Source organism: Salvelinus fontinalis, chromosome 2, assembly GCF_029448725.1.
Source record: "Salvelinus fontinalis isolate EN_2023a chromosome 2, ASM2944872v1, whole genome shotgun sequence".
NCBI lineage: Eukaryota > Metazoa > Chordata > Actinopteri > Salmoniformes > Salmonidae > Salvelinus > Salvelinus fontinalis.
The window spans coordinates 51,151,169-51,163,646 of NC_074666.1; the positions used below are offsets into that span (position 1 = coordinate 51,151,169).

At 43.5% G+C, this 12,478-nt stretch overlaps 1 protein-coding gene across 18 annotated transcripts in view; it reads right to left on the minus strand.

The window, feature by feature from the left end:
• The window catches only part of picalma (phosphatidylinositol binding clathrin assembly protein a), a 45,646-nt gene that overhangs the window by 13,008 nt on the left and 20,160 nt on the right, over positions 1-12,478 (minus strand). For 8 of the 18 annotated variants that reach the window (XM_055877569.1, XM_055877501.1, XM_055877499.1 and 5 more), the window contains 10 exons: positions 9,229-9,335; positions 9,091-9,132; positions 6,633-6,718; positions 5,847-5,970; positions 5,446-5,582; positions 3,366-3,466; positions 1,578-1,724; positions 922-1,005; positions 494-574; positions 149-241 (listed from right to left, as the gene is read on the minus strand). In XM_055877569.1, coding sequence (XP_055733544.1) covers positions 149-241; positions 494-574; positions 922-1,005; positions 1,578-1,724; positions 3,366-3,466; positions 5,446-5,582; positions 5,847-5,970; positions 6,633-6,718; positions 9,091-9,132; positions 9,229-9,335 — 1,002 coding nt within the window. The remainder of the gene's footprint in view (positions 1-148; positions 242-493; positions 575-921; positions 1,006-1,577; positions 1,725-3,365; positions 3,467-5,445; positions 5,583-5,846; positions 5,971-6,632; positions 6,719-9,090; positions 9,133-9,228; positions 9,336-12,478) is intronic. The other 10 variants (XM_055877598.1, XM_055877627.1, XM_055877609.1 and 7 more) reach the window with 7 other exon arrangements.

The window sequence follows — 12,478 nt, forward strand, 5'->3', positions numbered from 1 at the left end:
GGTTAGAATTAGGAGAAGGTAAGCTGATCCTAGAGATGTGCCGAAGGGTAACTTTTATGTGAAGCGAGGGAACACTTCAAAGCAAATCACTCATGCCCATATTTCATGGTGGTAAATTGGGAGAGGTAGGGGGATATATGATCTTTACCAGCCGAGTCCACGTTGTTGCCAAACACAGAGTCAAAGTCGACATTAAGGCCTCTGGCAGTCTGAGGCTGCAGGGTGGGAGATGCTGAGAACCCTGGGTCAGAGGAAACAGAAGAGTGTTGGGGGCTGATATTAGTTGAGGCATTAATCAAGCCATTAGGCTTTCTGGTGCAAAATGGATATAATTTATTTCACTTGTTAACTTAAGTAGGATAGTTCCACCATCTTCAGCCATCTTGCAGAAACCCTTCTTGTCCAGTCAAATCTATTCTGTACACCCAAGTTCTCTTTTCAGACCAGAGATAAGACAAGGAGACAGTAGGAATGGCAAGCCCCAAGTACTTACCTCCAAATAGACCAGCTACAGCAGGGGGCTCAGATTGAAAGAGAGGGGTGGTAGGGTAAGATTCTGGCCCACAGAAGGAGTCTGACACACAACCAGAGGCAAGCAGGAAGGATGGACAGCAAAGAGAGGCAGTTTTAGAAGGCACGTTGAGAAACAAGATTAGAAATGAAGAAAAACAAATGAAAAGTATAGCTCCAGAAAAGTGCACAAGAAGATGGTCAAAATGGAAATGTAAAATCTAGCAGAGCAGTTTGCGAAAAGGAAAGAATTCTTCAAAACGCTTAAACACAAAACCCTAGTACTAAAAGCAAAATGGCAATCAGGAAAGCAACTAGACTAGAGCAAACATGAACCCGGGGTAGGTTCAGGGTCCTAAGTTTCCGTGGTTTCCAGAAAACATAGGTCAGTTGGGTTCCCCATCATAGTACCTGAGATAAACTGCTCTATCCGCACCGTGTGCTCATGATCAGATGCAATGGAGGTGCTCGAATCAATAAAGGGATTGTAATGATCTGGAGAATCAAAAATACAAATTCAAACAATGTGATCTCACTTTAAAAAAGGCAAAAACAAAATGACAGAAGTCTTATGTTACATTATATGCTATGAACCTACATGGGTGAGCAAACAGAGTCAGCGGCATTCCAAAATCGCCTGTGTCATCACTGCACACAGTCAAACAAAAACAAATAATACTGTCACAGCAAGTGTTTTAGGTAATGGTGCTAGCAATTGACAAAGACCACACGGTCTAAATGCATCATCTTTTTCAAGATAAAAGCACACCATGAACTTAAAACCTTGTTGGTGTGGTCATTTATGGGAAACGATATCACCTTTCCTTATTTGGAATACCAAAGACCTACAGCAACCCAGATAAGCACCTGATTCCTGAAAAAAAACGTTGGTAGCGCCAGCACATCTAACTACAACATTATATACCCCATGTAAACACAAAATCACACACAGCTTGAGTTGTAAAAACTAGGACAAAGAGGGCAGAATGGTGCATGCAGGCTGAATATGACAAATGGGGACAATTTGACAACACCCCATAATAGAGAAATAAAGAAATGTTGTTTACCACCAAACATTTCATGACTGGGTGTCCTAGAACTAACACCATCGGAAGATTCAACAGGTAGATGGACAGCATCAACAACAGGATGTGATAGGAAAGGGTTAAAGTTTGGAATGGAGTCATCGACAGCTTCTGTAGAAGAGAAAGGATCTACACAGGCAAAGGGAACAAACAGAAGAAGAGAGAACCGGGAGGTATTAGTAGAGGACGATGAGTCAGGTCAAACGAAGCATGCAGAAACACAACATAGGGTGCGGCAGAACATAAAACCCATGCCAGAATTACCCAGACAGAATTCTTCATGAACTGAGTTCTCTTATCAAAAATACTCAACGTATCATTGCAAGGAAACAAAACAGCCTTGTTGTCACCCAGAGTCACAATAATTGTATCTAAGCAATATTTGACATGAAGCAGGTTCTTCCATCACATGCATCTCACCCCATAATATGTTTACACCAAAGGCCATATACTAAATTTGTGCACCAGTCCAAAATGGTCACTTCTTCACATGAAACAAACAGAGCCTTAAAAGGGATACTTCGGAATTTTGACACTGAGGCCCTTCATCTACTTCCCTAAAGTAAGAAGAACTTGTGGATACCATTTGTATGTATGTGTCCAGAATAAAGGAAGTTTAGTACTTTCGCAAGCCAACGCTAACTAGTGATAGCACAATGACTGGAATAAAACACAAAATAACAACATTTTAGTTGAGGGACACTAAACTTGGTGTATTTGTAAGTGAAAAGGCAAACAGTTAGGTTGGTTTGTATCTAATCATTTCAATCTTATCATTATTTACTTTCCATTGACACAAGACCCTGAATTCCAAAGCACACAACATTACAAGGCACTCAAGATAAAGGTGCCTCTTAATTTGCCACCTCCATCATGAGGTTTAACTACCAATCCCATGAATGATGGACAGAAGGTGTCATAGCAATCAGATGGGGTAAATTAATAACTTGAATAATACTCTGAATGAATATCTGCTCAGTCATGATACAGACCAGCCGGAGTTGCTGACAGTTTGTCTAGCAAACTACCCAACTGATTTAACTGTTGATCGACTTTAGCTGATATTGAAAAGTCTTACTACCCAAATGTTATTTTACCCCTATTTCTATCTTGTCTCATTGCTGCAACTCCTCAACGGGCTCGGGAGGCAAAGGTCGAGTCACGCGTCCACCAAAACATGGCCCGCCAAACCGCGCTTCTTAACACCCGCCTGCTTAACCCAGAAGCCAGCCGCACTAATGTGTCGGAAGAAACGCCGTTCTACTGACTACATAGGTCAGCCTGCAGGCACACGGCCTGCCACAAGGAGTCGCTAGAGTGCCGTGAGCGGAGTGAAGCCCACCTGGCCAAACCCTAACCTAAACCGGAAGGTCAAATTGTGCGCCGCCCTATGGGACTCCCGATCACGGCCGGCTGTAATACAGCCCGGGATCGCACCCGGGTTTATAGTGACGCCTTTAGCACTGCGACGTAATGCCTTAGACTGCTGCGCCACTCAGGAGGCCTCCCCACTCAATTTCTAATTCAAGTTCACCAATAGCTTTCAGGAGTTGTCAAATACACAAGGTATATCCCCCACCAGCAAACTTACTGAGTTAATAAGCCCTTTAAATAGGCACAGGCTTGCTTGAACATGTATGACTATGATGCATGTACAGGCCTATCACATTAGTTTACACAGAGGAATACAATGAAGAGTGTGTATATGTACAGTATGCTTGTCAATAAGGGTTGTAAAACAGGCGTCCACAGTGTGATGGGAGCTTTCACCTCCCCATGTGTTGGCTGTCGGCAGGCCAGTGGAGATGGGCAGTGCCTGCTGCTGAAACGCAGGCTGCAAGTCCAGCAGGTCGCTCGCCGCCCTGGAAGTGCTTGAGTGGAGAGGAGGAAGAGAAGTGTAAAAGACAAAGATGCATCAGTCTCCCAAAAGCTAAATCCCCAACTCTTCCGTAGCCTATTCAAAAGTTTTCATAACGCTCAAGGTAGAAGTTGCATCTAGCAGAGGACGGGGGGGGGGGGGGGGGGCTTTCTACCTATTCCTTACTCCCACCCCTCACCTACAAACTTTTTTTTCTCCAAAACAATCCCAAACATTTCAAGCACCCACACTGAAGACAAAGGTTGCAGTCTTGTTTGAGCAGTCGAGCGGGAGAAACAGTAGTCTCTCTGAAAGTCACATGCAATCAATACCCTTTGTACAGCCAGAGGCGCTCCTTGAACAGCTACCCTGATCTGATTCGAACATGGGAATGCAATGCGTTCTAGCGGTGCCGTTAAGCAACAAGCACTCTTGCTATCCACCTTAATGTTGGAGATACAATTATATAATTATTTGTAATGCTTACATTTATGAATGAGATTATTTTTTAGAAGCACATTGACATTCATGCAGCTGTGGCACGACAGATACGTTCCACTGGCATTGGTTTCTTTCGGTGGGCAAAGGTACAGGAAGGAGTGTGTAAGAATAGATGGGCAGGCCTATTAATAGCAATGAAGTGTTTGAATCTATGGTTACATGGCACTGACTGTCTAGTCTGGCTTCTCTTGGAATAGGCCCTGAACTACTGAGCAGTGGCTTGCTAGTGTGGAATGAGGAGGTTTGCTCAGTCTAAATTCAACAACGAGGCTATTATTAATGCCCCACTCAAAGATCTGAAATAACTGGATGGGTAAACAAACGTAAACATTGTGTGCATCCCAAATGGCACCCTATTCCCTATAGGGCTCTGGTTAAAAAGGTAGTGTACTTTATAGAGAATAGGATGCCATTTGGGACACAAACAAACTCCATAAGGAGTTTTGTTCACATCAGTGCCTTGGCACTATGCATGTAACCTAGTTTTTTGGCCAACTCTGCCACTTTTACATTAATGTGCACTGAACAGAATGGAATTACAATAGTAGATGCGGGTACATAAAACCACTACAGAAAATAGAAAACAGCAACATAGTGTCTTAATAGGGCGTTGGGCCGCCACAAGCCAGAACAGCTTCAATGTGCCTTGGCATAGATTCTACAAATGTCTGGAACTCCATTGGAGGGATGTGACACCATTCTTCCAGGATAAGTTCCATAATTTGGTGTTTTGTTGATGGAAAACACCGTCTCAGGCACCGCTCCAGAATCTCCCATAAGAGTTCAATTGGGTTTAGATCTGGTGACAGACAACCATGGCATATGGCCAAACTATTCAGTGACCACTTGTGCCCTGTGGATGTGGGCATTGTCATCCTTTGGGGGCATAGCCATGGTAGCCAATATAATGGCCTGCCCAGCATTTTTATGCATGACCCAAAGCACGATGGGATGTTAATTGCAGAAGCACCCGCTTCAATATAATTTGTATGTATCCCTCATTTACTCAAGTGCTTCCATTCATTTTGGCCGTTTCCTGTATATAAAAAGTACTTAGGCCAGCCAGCATGGCATCTATGTATATTTTAAGTAAAGAAACATAACTGAGGGGTTAGGCTGTTTATTGATAAATGACAGTGCTACCAACGTTTATGTACGAGCTGGCAGCAAAGCAACGGCACCAAACTCCTCATCATTTTGCTCAGCACAAGGTTTATTAGCTAGCCGAGTAACTAGAGTTTGTCTGTATGAACTACTAACATTCCTCAGTCTATGCAACTTTACAGCATTTTGCTAGACAGACCCAACAGCTGTTTGAGTTGTTTGAATATCAGCCTCTGCCTTCACTACTCTGCCATGTTGCCTGCTTAGTGACAGACTCTCCTCGCTCCATCAGTTACACTGGGAAGACACTGGTGTTGATGGTCAGAAGGGAGGAGGCAGTGGGGCATAGATATTGGGTAAGGGCTAGGATAGACAGGGTGCTCTCACCTGTTTGCGAAGCTGGGCGTGGAGAAGAGGTCGATGGCCGGTGCTGTGTTGATGGTCCCACCGTCCATTGACACAGGGGAGGCAGCCGTGGTGGCAGAGAAAGAAGGCCCCTTCTGGAGATCCTTCAGACGCTGCTCCTAAGTGGAACGGGACAAATTCAACAAAACACCAGGCCTACCTACTAGCCAGATCAAATTAAAATCCAAGCTCTGAAAATGTTATTTTTAAACTTAATTTGGTGGTGGGGAGTCACTGGAATCATCAGCCAATGACCAAGGACCTCATGAGAGCAACTTATGAGCTAAAAAAAAAATGTATCTCAAAATGCTGAAAAACCAGAACAGATTAAACCCAGTAGGGTAATAAGCAGAGCAAACAAGGGCACTAGAAGAAAAATGTACCTTTAGCGCTTTTAGGCGAGCCTGCTCTTCCTCCAGAGCTGCCTGTTTTTCCCTCTCGTCCACTTTGGTGAAAGATATGCCCGTGTTGGCCAAAGAGGAGACAGCGTTGGAGAGTGTGCTAGCCCTTGAGAGACAGAATAAGAGGAAGAGAGACAGGGGTCAGCTAGGGGGGGGGGGGGGGGGGGGGGGACTGTTAACCGGCCATTGTCAAAAGTGCTGTGTTGGCAGAAGAAGAGTTCTACAAGCTCAGTAAAAGAAAGTGGCGCATATTTTTACAACTGCACTTCGATAGATGGCTACAATAGTAGCAGGAGGTTTGGCATAAAATAGAAAGGATTTCTGCTTGAGAGGGATAATTCAATTTTATAATACAGGTTTTCTGTTTAGAATGGGAGAAGTGTATCAGCACTGATGATCAGTGCACATAATTATAGTGCATTTAAAGACACAAAAAAGGAAACAAAAATCAAATGCCCCTGATATTAGCCACAGACAAGTAGGTCTTTATTAACAATGTAGGACTTGCATAAATTGAAGATTAACACTGCAACTGTAGCTCCCGGAGCATTTGTCAATATTTTCAAGGAAACAACTGGCAAAACACAGAAAGGAAAAGCATACATTGGACCACAGTAACAAAACATATTGTTGGGATCGCTGCCCACCAACAAACACTTCAGCTCCAACTCATACCCACTTGCTAAATTTGGTGCCTGAGCAAACAGGCTTTGTCTGACTAGACTGCCTTGGACTGGCAAGTGAGCAAAAGGAAGGGAAAAGGACTACCTGCTGGCTGCTGTGGAATCTTTCACCTTCTTCCCTTCTAAAGAAGCCAAATGCTGCTCCAAGGCATCTAAGAGGCTACTGGGGGCCTATTATAAATGGAAAGACACAGTGAGTTCAAAGTTCAGGAAAAAAATATATAAATAACAACCCGGGTAACAGCAGAAGGAAACAAACAAACAGTAAGGATGCTCAGCTATTTCACAACGCACACGAAGAGAACGTACTTGGCTTACAAACACAGAAAGAGAGTGAGATACAGATACTTACACTAACTGTAATCTGAAGATGGAAAGTTAAGGAAAGATACAGAATATAAAGGTGATAATTGTCAGAGATAATACAATAGGTTTTGGGAGAAAGGTACCAACTAACTAAAGGAATAGATCTATTTAAATCCAAAACAGTAAAATACAAAGCACAAAATGAGGGACCGTGTGAAATACTGCTGGTCTTGGTAAAGCACCATCTGAACATGTTCGTAAAAACAATGTTAAACATGTTATTCTAAGATTAGATAAGTAGGTGAGAGATATACAGGTAACTGCCAAAATAAAGGAAACCCTTGAGTAAGTGATGTACAAAGTATATTGAAAGCAGGTTCCCAAGAACACAAAGGCTATTTTAGGCTTAGGGTTTAGGTTTATGAAAAATATGAATCTAAAAAATGTTTTGCTTCCCACAAAGACAGTAAAATATTTGCTGTGTGTGTCTAAGGCACCAGTTCTATCTGAATTTCACCTATCGGATAGGATTAAATGCATAGCAATAGAATGAATAGAGTGGACTAATCGTTGTCTTAAATGGGGAATCCCGTTCTATTAATTATATTTCAATGCATTTAATCCTGTAGGCAAAATCCAGATAATGCATTTTTGAAAAACTGGGCCCAGATTGCAACCTAATTGAACACTTATGGGAGATTCTGTAGCGGCGCCTGAGACAGCGTTTTCCACCACCATAAACAAAACACCAACTTATAGAACTTCTTGTGGAAGAATGGCATCCCATCCCTCCAATAGAGTTCCAGACACTTGTAGAATCTACATCGCATTGACACTGTTCTGCCAACTTGTAACGCCCTATTAAGACACTATGGTGGCGTTCCCTTTATTTTGGCAATTACCTGTAGCTAACCCCATACAAAATGTGTCCCTTTTTGAAAGGTGACATGTAAATGGTATAAATAGCATACCGTGTCTATAATTTCCAATATATGCAAAGTGGGGGATTTATTTTCCTCCTAGTTCTTTCATCGCGGCTCTAGCCTACTCGATATAGCCCTTGACAAAGGCAAATGTTAACACCTTTATGTGCTGTATGCAGTGCAAGGTCAGGGGAGAGCGAGTGAGGCCCTGTTCGAATGCAAATAAAGTGCACCCTTCCTTGATCACAGGTCTAGAAGTGATTGGATAGACGAGAGAAAGGATATCAACCCATTGCTATTGCTTTCAGCAATTCAACCAAATCAGATCTGTGATTATCTGAAGGGAGGACGGAAGCATTTTGAAAGTATTCGGACAGGGACCGAGTCTGGCATTTCCTCTATGACGGGGCCACATGCAGTGTGGGTCCAGCAAGCAATGCGTTATAGCTAGAGCTGTGCAAAGGTACAGAAACCTGGAGCAATTTGGAAGGTCTGAAACGGCAGCGTGGTGAGAGCAGTCAGCACACTGAGGTGGGGTTGAAAGTAAAGTCAAGCTAAGGGGTCCAGCAGGGCTCCGTCTCAGACCCCATGCACTTTCAGGCAGAGAGAGGAAAGCAATAAATACTAAAAATAAATTTTTGGGGGGAACGCCTTTCAAGATACTCAAGGACATTAAAAGTAAGCCTACATAAAATCAAGTGTAGTGCATAAAATCAAGTGCATCAATTAAAAGTGCAATTTAAAAATCAAAGGACCAGATTAAACAGGACTGATAAAGGGGGATGGAGGGGTTGGGTAGAGGATACAAACCCAGTTTAGGATAAGGGTTTAGGGTAGAGTTGGGAATAGGATACAGACCCAGTTTAGGACAAGGAGTTGGGGACACATACACATGGGAACTAGGAAGGTGCAGAAGGGGGGTGTAGGGCAGAGTCAATCATGGACACTGGGCTATAGGTTCTCTAAGAGGTGTGTTTTGAATGAGATGACTGTCTGCATGTCGTATGTGTGGGGAGAGTGCTTTCCAGAGCCTGGGTGCCAAGCAGCTGAAGGCCCTGGCACCCATGATGGAGAACTGGAATGTGGGGGTGAAAAGGAAAACAGCAGATCGGAGGGAGGGGACATAGGCTGGGAGAAGGTCAGAGAGTTCGTGGGTGCCAGGTTGTGGAGAGATTTCTGGCGAGGAGGAATGTCTTGTAGTCAATACGGGATGGATCCCTGCTGCACAGGGAGCCATCGTAGATTGTGGATTATTGGTGTGATGTGTTCAGTTGATCTGAGGATGCTGGCAGCAGTTTGCTTTTACCATCTTACCTGGGAGAGGTCTGGGATGTCCCCTCGATCAATCCCTACTTGCTGAAAAGGAAGAAGAGGTGGGTCAAGATGACATGGAGATAAAAGCGAATGTAGGAGTCCGATCACACAGAAGTTTCCAAAAAGGTGGGATCTTACCTCTGCTACTTTGAGGAATTCAGAGATTCTTGTCATTCGAGTGAGGAATTTCTTGTAGATGTCAAGGCCCTCCTTGCATTGAGTTTTCTTCATGTCAAAGTACTTCTCTGTGAAAAGAATAGACAGGAAAATTATAACGGAGCACTGGAACTAATGCAAAATAGCAGTGATAAAACGCTGGTATTACAGTGCCTTCAGAAAGTATTCAGACCCTTTGACTTTTTTCACATTTTGTTACGTTACAGCCAAAACAGAGGACAAAACACACAACATAGAGACAACACAACATAAAGAGAGACCTAAGACAACGCCACAGCAAGGTAGCAACACAACATGGTAGTAACACAAAACATGGTTCAAACATTGGGCACAGACAACAGCACAAAGGGAAAGAAGGTAGAGACAACAGTACATCACACAAAGCCACCACAACTGTCAGTGAGTGTCCATGATTGAGTCTTTGAATGAAGAGATTGAGATAACTGTCCAGTTTGAGTGTTTGTTGCAGCTCGTTCCAGTCGCTAACTGCAGCGAACTGAAAAGACGAGCGACCCGGGATGTGTGCGCTTTGGGGACCTTTAACAGAATGTGACTGGCTGAACGGGTGTTGTATGTGGAGGATGAGGGCTGCAGCAGATATATCAGACCGAGGGGAGTGAGGCCTAAGAGGGTTTTGTAAATAAGCATCAACCAGTGTGTCTGGCGAAGGGCATACAGAGATGACCAGTTTACAGAGGATATAGAGTGCAGTGATGTGTCCTATAAGGAGCATAAGTGGCAAATCTGATGGCCGAATGGTAAAGAACATCTAGCCGCTCGAGAGCACCCTTACCTGCCGATCTATAAATTATGTCTCCGTAATCTAGCATGGGTAGGATGATCATCTGAATCAGGGTTAGTTTGGCAGCTGGGGTGAAAGAGGAGCGATTACGATAGAGGAAACCAAGTCTAGATTTAACTTTAGCCTGCAGCTTTGATATGTGCTGAGAGAATGACAGTGTATTGTCTAGCCATACTACCAAGTACTTGTATGAGGTGACTACCTCAAGCTCTAAACCCTCAGAGGTAGTAATAACACCTGTGGGAGGAGGGGCATTCTTCTTACCAAACCACATGACATTTGTTTTGGAAATATTCAGAACAAGGTTAAGGGTAGAGAAAGCTTGTGGGACACTAAGAAAGCTTTGTTGTAGAGCGTTTAACACAACATCCAGGGAGGTGCCAGCTGAGTATAAAACTGTATAATCTGCATATAAATGGATGAGAGAGCTTCCTACTGCCTGAGCCATGCTGTTGATGTAACTTGAGAAGAGCGTGGGGTAGTCCCTTGGTGACAGGCAGTGGCAGAGACAGCAGATTTTCTGACTTTATACACTGCACTATTTGAAAGAAGTAGTTGCAAACCAGGCCAAAGACCCCTCAGAAACACCACAAGAATGGAATGGTCTACCGTATCAAAAGCTATGGCCAAGTCAAAAATAGCAGCACAACATTGCTTAGAATCAAGAGCAATGGTGACATCATTGAGGACCTTTAAGGATGCAGTGACACATCCATAATCTGAGCGGAAACCAGATTGCATACCAGAGAGAATATTATAGACATCAAGAAAGCCAGTCAGTTGATTATTGACACGTTTTCCCAACACCTTTGGTAAACAGGGCAAAAGAGAAATAGGCCTATAAAAGTTACGATCTGCTTCATCTCCCCATTTAAATAAAAGGATGAACCGTGGCTGCCTTCCAAGAAATGGGAACCTCCCCAGAAAGGAGAAGGTTAAAAAGGTCAGAGATAGGCTTGGCAATGACAGGGACAGCAACCTTAAAGAAGAAAAGGGTCTAAACCATCTGACTAAGATGGTTTTTGGGGGTCAAGTATCAGGAGCTCCTTAAGCACCTCGGACCCAGTAACTGCCTGCAGGGAGAAACTTTGTAGTGGGGCAGGGGGAAAAGAGGGAGAAGCATTGGGGAAAGTCGCATTAGAAGGGGTGGGAGATGAGGAAATGTTGGACGGGCAAGGAGGCATGGCTGAGTCAATTTCCGGTCACAACTTGTAGACTTGTTTACGTGCTGCTGTGCGGTTTGTTGCTAACCTTACTTTTCTACCTGCCAACTTCACGGTTTTTACTTTTTAATTACTGTAATATATATATATATATATATATATATATATATATATATTTTTTTTTTTTTCCCCCCTGCTCACTTTTTCAACTTACCCAACAATGTTAGGCTGAAACAGTCAGAGGTCACAAAGCACAACATAGCTTCAGCATGTAAATCAGCTAGAAAGATGTGTCGGCATCGAGTAAATGTCTCTGGCCCCCTCCCAGTTAGGGGGAGCGATGAGCTCTACAGCAGAGTCTCACAACACAATCGCTGGTTGAAAACCGTTTTCTGCCCCTCCCAAAAGATAGAATTTGTAGATAATTGGCCCTCTTTCTGGGACTCACCCACAAACAGGACCAAGCCTAGCCTGCTGAGGAGTGACGGACTCCATCGTAGTTGGAGCGGTGCTCTCATCTTATCTACGAACATAGACAGGGCTCTAACTCCCCTAGCTCCACAATGAGATAGCCAGCCTGCCAGCTTAGTGGAGTCTGCCAGTCAGTGTAGTCAGCTCAGCTATTCCCATTGAGACCGTGTCTGTGCCTCGATCTAGGTTGGGCAAAACTAAACACGGCGGTGTTTGCCTTAGCAATCTCACTGGAATAATGACTAGAGGTCGACCGATTAAATCGGAATGGCCGATTAATTAGGGCCGATTTCAAGTTTTCATAACAATCGGAAATCTGTATTTTTGGACACCGATTTGGCCGAATTATTATTTATTTTTTTACACCTTCATTTAACTAAGTCAGTTAAGAAAACATTCTTATTTTCAATGATGCCCTAGGAACGGTGGGTTAACTACCTTGTTCAGGGGCAGAAAGACAGATTTTTACCTTGTCAGCTCGGGGTTTCAATCTTGCAACCTTACGGTTAACTAGTCCAACGCTCTAACCACCTGCCTCGAGGAGCCCGCCTGTTACGCGAATGCAGTAAGAAGCCAAGGTAAGTTGCTAGTTAGCATTAAACTTATCTTATGAAAATCAATCATAATCACTAGTTAACTACACATGGTTGATGATATTACTAGTGTGTCCTGCGTTGCATATAATTGATGCGGTGCGCATTCGCAAAAAAGGACTGTCGTTGCTCCAACGTGTACCTAACCATAAACATACATGCCTTTCTTAAAATCAATAGAC